The 9,827-nt window shown below is 51.8% G+C and overlaps 1 protein-coding gene across 1 annotated transcript in view; it reads left to right on the forward strand.

The window, feature by feature from the left end:
- Nucleotides 1-9,827, forward strand: part of LOC115949158 (hydrocephalus-inducing protein homolog) — a gene marked incomplete at its 5' end in the record, with an annotated part of 33,678 nt that overhangs the window by 5,832 nt on the left and 18,019 nt on the right. Inside the window, 7 exons of the mRNA XM_031065522.1 lie at nt 769-992; nt 3,435-3,502; nt 4,849-5,080; nt 6,634-6,796; nt 7,290-7,385; nt 8,079-8,285; nt 9,156-9,284. Of these exons, the coding sequence (XP_030921382.1) occupies nt 769-992; nt 3,435-3,502; nt 4,849-5,080; nt 6,634-6,796; nt 7,290-7,385; nt 8,079-8,285; nt 9,156-9,284 (1,119 nt within the window). The remainder of the gene's footprint in view (nt 1-768; nt 993-3,434; nt 3,503-4,848; nt 5,081-6,633; nt 6,797-7,289; nt 7,386-8,078; nt 8,286-9,155; nt 9,285-9,827) is intronic.

Genomic DNA, 9,827 nt, shown 5'->3' on the forward strand with positions numbered 1-9,827 from the left:
GGAAGTCACAGGAAAGCCATCCAGCCTCCTGGCTCAGTGCTGGCCCTTGCAAAGGGCTTGGGAGTTCTCTCCCTTGCTGACCAGTCCCTCACCACACTTCAGCCTTGGTGCATCTCTGGCTCTAGAAAGAGAAGAGTGTTCCTGGGAATAAAGCAAAGGATTTTTCTACCTATTTGCCTCCTCCCCAATAGTGTCAAGTTTGCAAAAAAAAACCAAAGAGAGAGCAGCTGAAAGAGGTAGAAAATGAGGCACGACATCATGCCAGACACTTCCAAAAGCTTGGCTGTGGGAGGGAAAGACACGCTGAGTTTTCTTACCAAAAGATGTTGCTGTCTGTACATTTTGATGCTGATGCCTCATTATCAATGTATTGATTTCATGACATGGGAGAAGGTGGATGAGTAGATGGTGCTGTTGGAGCTGTGCTCACTGGGGCAGCAGCAGCTCTGGGGTGATTCACTATGCAGCGGCAATCTCCCCACTCAGGGCTCTCAGGGCCAGCTCTCAATGAGCTTGGTGATGCTGAGCAGAGGTGCACTGCTCTGTGTCCATGGGATAAGCCCAGGGTGACTGCAGTTCTGTGGAGTTGCCACTGCTTTGCATGAAAACCCAAAGGCAGAACTTGTCCTGTTGTATTTTTTTGACTTCTGCCATTCAGCTGCACAAAGCATCTTCTGCCTTTGCTGGGTGTTCATTGCATCATTAGACAAGAACTCACAAGAAGGGAACAGTCACATGTATTTCCATTTTGCTTCCTTGCTCCTGCAGGTGAAACTGATTAACCAAGGAGCTATTGAAGCTCCCTTCACCTATATCCCTACAACCACAAACGGGGGTTTCTGCTTCGAGTTTGCACCCAAGAAAGGAATCATTGCACCAGGTGGGATCCAGATGATTCTGATCTCCTTCAGTGCCACCATAGTGGGGAAGTTTGAGGAAGAATTCCAGTTCAGGGTGGTTGGATCTCCTACACCTGCAATCCTGACCATCAAGTAAGGACCCTGGGAGCTGGGTGGGCACATCTGTAGCTGTCTCTGGGACATCCCCCCCCTACCTCCTTTTGGGGTCGAGCAGAGAAAAAAGGTGTTTCCTGAGGTCTTCATCTCTGCTTTGATCCTGGAATTGCCTTAGTGTGAGGATGCCTGCTGCTCTGTGTGGTACCTGGGAGCTGCAATGACTCCTCCCTGCAGGGACCTCCCTGTGCCTTGGGCCATGGCAGGCAGTGGGATGGATCAGCTTTGGGCAGCAGCTGCTCTGGGATGTCCCACCTGAACGCTCAGCAAGGCCCCCAGGGCTTTGGAGATGGGCCAGCCTGGGTGATTGTGCAGCAGCAGCAGTGTTTGTGAAAACTTGTGTTAATAATCCATGCCAGATGGGCAGCAGCAGCCTCAGCTCACCTCTCATGGCCATGCTGTGGGGGACAAGCTGTGCTCCCAGCTGCTGTGCACAGAGGGCTCTGGTGCCTCCTTTGCACAGCCAGCAAAGGGCTGATGTGGGAGTCAGGGAACTGTGCAGCAGGAACTGTCCCAAGGACTTGGGCACCATCCCGTGGGCTGGTGCCATGGCAAGAGACAATCCCGGCCCAGCCAAAGGGAGAAGGGCTGATCACAGGGCAGGCAGAGCTCAGTCCTCAGCACCACAGCAGCGTGAGGCCTTGTCCCTGCCAGCCTGAGCCATGTGCTGCTAGGATAATGGAGTGGAAGCAGGAGAGCTGGTGCTGGCTGCTCTGCAGCTTTGGAGCTGGGCTGCTGCTGTTGGGAGGCACTGGCTCAAGGCAGTGAAGGAATGAAAGCAATCTGCACTGGATGATACCAACAAGATAAGGGAGATGGATAAAAAAGAACAAGGAAGTTATTACTTAGCAAGAGAAAAGTGGTGAGTAGGTGTGCCCATAATGGAGAAACAATGATGCTGGCTTTGTTTTTGGAGGAAAAGTGCTGCTTTTTTCTGTTGGAAATCAAGAGGGAACCTTTCACCATCAAAGAAATGATTCTCCTCTGTCCCTCCCCCGAAGTGGTCATGGGATGTTTCTGCATAAGCAGCTTTCTCCTTGAGCAAGGGCTGGTGTCTCTTGTTGAGATGTGCAGAGCAGGGCCAGGGCAGTCTCGTGAGTACAACAGAAGGCCCAGGTCACTGCTCCTTGATTTTGAACCAAAAGGCAGAGTGGGCATTGATTGGCATCAACCATGAAATCAACTGGTGAGTGTTGTGCAGCTTCAAGTGCTGATTTCAGTGGATGTTGGTGGCTTTTGGAGTCTGTCTGCTAAGTTCAAGGACTGGTGAGGTGGTGCAGTACATGCAGGACACCCTTGTTTTGTTGTTGAAGCTCTTGCTCTTGGCTGTGCCAGCTGGTGCACTGCTGACAAGCTGGTCCTTTCCTCTAGGATTCATCTGTCCCCTGGGTAGAACTGTTGCTGCTCTTTTCAGAGGATGTTTGGGGCTCCCCTGGCTTCATGTTTCAAAACTCTGTCTGTAATGATTGTGGGTCCAAATCTCCTGAGAAAGCTCCTCCATGGGAACACCAGTTACAGCTCAGAAGTAGCAAAGCAGGGAACCTGTGGCTGGAAAGGCTGGTGTCATGGTCTTACATGAGAGACATTTAAGGAAGTAATACAAAACTTCCAACCACTAAAAAGCTAGGCAGGCGTCTGTGCAAAACACATGTTAAAAGATAAAAAAACCCGAGAGTGACGTAACACGGCTGGGCAGCCCCTGCCATGGGGCCGGGCCAGCCACCCCTTCCCCCGGGCCACCTGCCAGCCCTCAACATCAGCTACGAACAAAGAGAGGGGGGTACCACAGAGCCAGATAGAATCAGCCTTACGAACATCTGACTGCTTACTACATCCCTCCCCAGCCCAGAACCCAGCCAAGCTCGCTGGGCTCTGCGAGCAGTCCTGGGTCAGTACTGAGATTTTAGCCCTGTAAAAGTTACCCACAACCATTGAGCAGGGGGAAAGAGAAACCACACCCCCCATCCCTGGCGTGCTACTACTGCTGAGTTCTAACCTAGCTGATTAAATCTGAACCACGCCCCGCCCCAACCACAGTTCCCATCATCTGTAACACCCAGCCCAACCGAAGTCTTACAGAAGTTTGTGGGGACACCTTTCTGTCCATCAAATTATGGATGGGGAAACAGAGGCACAGAGCCATGTCTGGGTGTGTGTTCAGTGTCCTTCATGGGACCACCAGCAACTCGAGGGCTTTTCCTGCCTGCCTTGTGCCCAAAGCCCCATCAGTGGCTGTTGGCTGCTGGCCACTTGGCTTTAGCGGCCTGCTGTCCACATGGGCACCATGCTGAGAACATGGTGGTGTGTTGATTTGAAACCCATGGTGCCCCTGACACCAGGTTTTATGCCCCCGAGCCACGATAGCCAGACCTTTGCAATTCCTTTAACCAAGCCATTTCCTCCTCTGTCCTCGCCATCCAGGGGCAGTGTCACTGAACAGACTTCACACTTCAAGGTGGATAAGCTCAGCTTTGGTGACGTCTCCTTTGGTGAGTGTTCCTTAGGCTTGGACACAACGTGAGGGATCTGTGCATTCCAAACTGGAGCACTTGAACATAAAAGCATCCATCACTCATGGTCTGCCACAGCAGCCTCTTCAGAGTGTGAACTCCAGGGCTGCTGGGTGCCTCAGGTAGCATTTTGTCATTGTGAGATCAAATCGAATCAAGGAATAGAAAGTCAGTATTTTCTGGTGTCTCTGTCCTGGTTTAAAAGACAGATGTCTGCCAAGGAAGGTGGGAATCTTCCTGGAATGGAAAGATGACCCACTCCCTCCAAATCATTATACCTTTAAATTACAGGGCTTCAAGGCAAAAAAAAAAATGGGGAAAGGAATAACAGTTCTTTATTAGATTATATCAGGACAGCACAGACAACAACGCAGTAACAGACATGTCCAACCTGCCAAGCAGTGTTTTTCCCCTTTGGTGTAGTTATGATCACAGCAGGAGGAGCTGTGGGCTCTGGCAGGGCAGTGATCCCCTCCCAGCTGGCACTGGCAGGGAAGGCAGGCAGGCAGGTTCGATCCCAGCGCTGAGCTGCAGCCGGGGCAGCCCCGGGGCCAAGCACACAGCCTCCCGCAGCAGCAGTGGCCAATCTTCGGTCCCCGAGCGGGAGGAAGGAAGGGAAGCTCCGCTCCCAGCCAGACCTCATGTCTGACTTCACAACTGCCCACGGCATCACGCCACAACTCCTGAAAAACCCTAAAAGGAAAAGCCCACCCCCAGGGCCAAAGCTCCCCAAAACCCCTATCCCTCTTCCCAGACCAAGGGGAACATTCACTACGAATCCTAAACCCATAACAATTAAGTTCATGAACTTTTTAAAGAAAACTAATTGCCTTTCCTGAGCTGCCTCTTCCCCACCCTGCATCAGCACTGAGGCACTTGTTAAATTGCCTTTTGAATAAATGAAACAAGAAAGGATGCAGCAATCACAGTGGCCACCATGGGTGTGAACTCATGTTTATACATCCTGAAAACGGGAGTGTTGGCAGACTTAACAGAGAATTTTACAGCTTGAATTTTCAGAGTAAATGCCCAGTCTGGATACACATACATCACTGAGAAATAACTGGTGCTGGTTTGGGGCAGGTGAGGGAACTCCTCCCCCTCAGCGAGAGAGAAGCTTGCAGTGTTCAGCGGAGAAGCTTGCAGTCTTCAGCAGGGCTAAGAATGGGCATTTTCAAGGCTGCAGTCTGGAATCAGTGTCAAAGGGAACACAGTATCGATTAATTCCTCCAATCACACTTTCATCCTACCAGGATATTCACACCAGGAGTCATGACATAACTGGGGCCTAAATGGATATTTGTATATTTGTGTCCTTTCCCTAGGCTCTCCCTACACCAAGACCCATCGCCTCCCTGACATCTCCCCAGTGTCCCATATCAGCCTTCGGGGACAAGCCCACTTCCCAAGTCTCCAAATCCAGCCCAGCACCCTGGAGTTTGGCTGCATCGTGGGTGGCACTGAAGAAGTGCATTCTCTGAAGATGACCAACTGCAGCTCACTTCCTGTCAAGTACCACTGGTCAATCTGTTGGGACAGCCAGGGGAACAGGTTGAGGTATGTGCACCTTTGCCCTCTCCTTGAAGCTCTTCTTCCTGATGTCCTGTTTGTACTTAGCAAAGAACAAAGCTGTTTGCCCAGGATCCAACAGACTGCTTCTGGCTTTTCCTCGTTCAAATAACACTGACCAGCTGTAATCAGGCTGGATGCTCAGGGAATAGTTTTTCCACCAGTTTGGTGCTGCGTAGCCCCCATAGTGGTTTCCCCTGGGAAGGAAAGCTGGGGTGAAAGCTGCTTTCTCAGACCTCTGTGGCCTGAGGCAATGTCCACCTTGATGAAAGGCTCCTAGTCCCAGATCCCACAGTGCTGCTGGAGGCTCTTTTGGCCCCTCTGCTTTGGGATGGGTCCTCTCTGCAGGAGCTGCTCTCTGCTCCTCACCTTCCTCCCTTGCATGGTGCTGGCAGATGCCCAGAAAGTCCCAACACCAGAGAAAGAGCTACTTAGTGCCTGGGCTGATGCTGAACATCTTGTTACCTTCCCTTTCCTTCTTTTCTGAGACAACTCCTTTACTGCCAGGATGATTTCTTTCCCAGGGGTCAGCTTTCAGTGGACACCTTGGATTCTTCACTCTTTGGTACTCATTTTGACTTTTCCCCTGCAACATGTCCCGTATGGGTTCTGTACTGCTTGACAGCAGGACTTGTTCATCACATCATCTCCTATCCCTGCCTCTCTGAGAGTTTCTGCTTTAGAGTGAAAAATGGCATTATCTGGGCACCATGGTTCTTTGAGGGAAGTTGCCTCAAACCATTCATTAAAACTAAAGACAGTGGGATAGATGATTAGGGATCTCTTGGGGGTTATAATGAGACTGAGCCTCATCCAGATATGAAACCCAGCCTTAGATAACAAGCTACATAGCTGAAGACAGTGATTCTTTGGGGAGCAGGTCATTGCAGGCCCTGAATGCCTGTCTGGGAATGGAGCATCCAGGTCATGTTTGACTGTGGGCAGCACTTGCAGCTCAGCAGGGTGACAGGCAGGCACGGCTCAGCTGTGTCCCTCACATGGCATTAGAAACACAAGTAGAGTTACCCTGAGCACCTGCTTCAATTTAAAATGGGGGATGTGACCTGAGTCACCTGGGAGTGTTGGAAAATGTCAACCAACCCCCCCAACACCGTCAGGGAAACATTCCTGATAAATACCTGGTGGAGCTGCAGAGTTTCTGGCCTTGGGCACTGTGGGGCGCTGTGCTGGCTCGTCACTGAACGGGTCCACCCCTTTGCTGCCTCAAATCTCACCTTTTTGCTTGCCTTCTGTGTCTTTCCTTCTCCCACTGTGCTTTTTGCATCCCCACCAGGTGTTAATGCCTGTCTTCTGTAGTTGCTCAATGCAAGCAGTTGCAGCTGCTGCAGCACCTCAGTGTCATCCCTGGGCTGCCTTTAGAACAGACCTGCTCCAGCCTGGATGGCGAAGGGCTGGATCCAACCATTTCTCAGTTCAATGTGCCAGCACCCACCAGGGGCTGCATCCTGGCCAGGAGCTGCTGGTGCAGGTGTCCCTCCCTCCCACTGCATGTCCCTGTTCATAGTTATGTTATTTTCCAGATATGAGCCTTACCCACTTAAATTCAAACCCCAGCCACCAAAGGAGAAGAGAAGCAGTTTGGGTTGCTCGGCATCTCGATGGAGACACATCAAGATTGGAAAGGAAGAGGCAGCCACAGCCCTGAAAGAAGAGCAGGATTTTGCCCAATCTTCAAGAACAGTGGTAGATTTTCTTGTACACCTACTGGTTGTGTTGCCTCCCCAGCTTGCCACCACCAAGTCATGCTCATGCTGAGCTCCCTTTTTGCTGTCCTGCTGTCCTGTGCCCTGACAGTGGGCTGGGCAGCAGGGCCCATGGCTGGGTATGGGGTGTGTGGGAGGGAGAAACAGGAGAGTTTTCCTTGGAGAAGTCTGCTCAGATCCTACAGAACTCTGTTGAGTGTGGGATATTTTTGCCATGTTTTCTTCACGACATGAGATGAGGCTTTTATCTCCATCATGATGGTAAGGCCTCCAGCTTCCTTCCCAAAGCAAGCTGTGATGAGTCCTGATGTCCATGTAGTCTCTTCCCAGGCCCGCCAGACTCCCTGTTTGCAGGGCTCTGCTTTCACCCGAGAGCTGCTCTTGCACTGCTGGCCCTGAAGCTGTCTTACAAAATGTGACTTTGCAAAGTGGCTGTCTCTTCCTCCCAGCATAGAAAATGGCTTGTTTTTCAGGTGCCACCACAAACTCCTGAACACCCTCATCTCCCACTAGGGTTGGCAGGAATCATGTCCCCTGTGGATGTACTGTGCACTCCCCTGGAAGTGGAGAAGATAAGAGGGAACCTGTCTCGCTTGCCCATTGTCAGTGTGGCAAGCAGGGCTGTAGCTCCCAGTCCCATTGGTGGCCCTCAGCATTGCCCACAGAGGGGCCACACATCCCTCCAGGCCCAGCACAAAGTGCTGCTGAAGCAACTGGTTCTTGGGAGAGGCCATGCAGGACATGTTGTAGGGCTGTCCAAGGACGCTGTGCAGCACCTATGGAAGGCATTGCTCCCCCTGGACCTCCTCAGGTGGTCCATAGGAAATTTTTGCAGGAGTTTTTGCTGTAGAGAAAGCAGGCCATAAATCAGAGAAAGAGGGGAAAAGCCTCAGGAGTCAGATGAGCTGGGCTGGAGTTCTTCCCTGAGCTCCAAGAGCTCTCACTCTGAGTCTGCTCCTTTTCTAAAAGCAGTAAGGAATGCTTTTTAAAGGTGAGTTGTGCATCAGAGAGAATTTCTACTGCCAGGAGACATCCCAGTTGACTTTAATGTAGTGTATAATTAATGCATTGATCCGTGAGTATGGGAGAAGATTTTCCCCGTGGTCCTTCCATTGGTCAGTGGCATGGATGCAGGATGAGAGTAGGATGATTTTGGCTGTGTTTGGGGAATAGGCCCCTCTGGCTACAGCTGCACTTTGCTCCAAGATGCTCTTCTGCATCCATTTCCACGCTCAACACCTCCATCTCTCCTGTCCTCCATCCAGGCTTTCAGTATCATGCCGCAGTCAGGCGTGCTGCAGCCAGGAGAGAGACAGCAGGTCTCCTTCACCTATTCTGGCCACGTCGACATCATGGCCGGTGCGAGGGCACTGTGCTGCGTGGAGGGAGGCCCCACCTACGAGGTGGAGCTGATTGCCTCACGCGTCAGCTACTCCCTGAGCCTCCAGGAGATCAACTGTGGCTCTCAGGTACCACACATGGCCCCTGGCACAGCTCCTTGCCTTAGAACCACAGCCAGCGGGTTCCTGCCCACCTCGTTCCAGGGCTCCCTCCCCTTCCCAGCCCCTTTGTTGGCTCTGGGGCTTGGAAGTGCAGCCTTTGAGGGACACAGCTGGCATCCAAGCTGGTTTAAAATGGCCATCTCTAAAAATATTGGGAATGCCTCTTTTTCAGGGTACCTAACACTGCCTCCTGGGCCAGGCAGGGTCCCAGTGGGGATGCTCTGAGGGGCAAGTCTCTGAGACATCCCTCTGCTGATCCACTCCTAAAGCCTGACCTCCAAGGAGATGCTCTTGTCTAAAGCTCTTGCTTAATCCACAAATAATCAAGGAAAGAACTTGGGCTTCCAGTCACTATAGTTGGAGAGACTGTCTCAGAATAATTCCCACTTCACTCTTTTTCAGTTGAAAGCCCACAGATATTTCCAGCTGCTGGCCCTGTCTGTGTTGCCCTCTGTGAGTCCCTTGTTGCATGCATGTTGCTTGCCAAGACTTGCATGCAGGTGCCTTTTCTCCTGGAATGCCTCAGTGCTGTCTCTGTTTCTCCTGGCTGTTGGTGACCCCTCAGAGTGCAGAGGGCCTGCATCCCCTGTGTCCCCATTTATTACTGGCCCTCACATGGTTGTTACCACACCTCTGTGTGCTGCCAGAGCTCCCAGGTGCTGTGCAGGTGCCCTGTGCCTGGGGGTTCCCCAGGTTCCCAAGTGCCCTTATCTCCTCCCTGGTCTCTGCTCCCAGCTCCCAGCAGGATGTGTCTGCTTTCAAGCCCAGGAAAGAGGAAGGAGATTCCCAGCAGCAGGCCTGGGTCTCTAACTTCCCACTCCTGTGTCTTCTCTCCAGATGTTTAATGAAGTTGGTCACAGCAAGGTCACCCTGGAGAACACTGGCAAGATTGAATTCAACTGGGTGCTAAACCCTAGCACTGCAGACAAGCGTCTGCCTGGTGTGTTTCTGGTCAAGCCCACCACGGTAAGTAGCACAAGTGATGACCCCAGCCCTGTGTCAGGTGGCCCAGGAGAGTTTTAAAGGGGAAAAAAGGTGTGTGTGAGGGGGTGCATAAAGGGCGAAAAAAGTCAGAAAGGAAAACCCAAACCCAGCCATGAGAGAGGGCTGTAAGCAATTTCTGCTGGGGGCAGAGAAGGTCAAACAAGTGCTCTCCGGATAGACTCCCCCATGGCCTTGGCTGGTGGGTGGCTCTGCTCTCACAAGGCAGACACCGGTTGGAGGCACAGGTGTGTTGGTCTCTGTCTGTCCTGCTGTATGGGGAGTAGAGGAGAATTCTTTTTGATAGATTTCTCGGACGAAAATAAGGCACAAACGCAGCAAATATAATATCTGAAATTTGTTTATCGATAAAGAGAGGGCATGGTCCCGACCAGACGGGGATAGAAAAGAGAGCAGAGAGAGAAAATGAGAAACGGAGAGAGCAACAGAGGGCAGGGACAGAGCATTACCGCTAGAACCCTGGGGCGCTCTGTCGGGTCCTGCTCAGCAGATGGAGCAAGTGTGCTG

Source organism: Geospiza fortis, unplaced genomic scaffold (assembly GCF_000277835.1).
Source record: "Geospiza fortis unplaced genomic scaffold, GeoFor_1.0 scaffold828, whole genome shotgun sequence".
NCBI lineage: Eukaryota > Metazoa > Chordata > Aves > Passeriformes > Thraupidae > Geospiza > Geospiza fortis.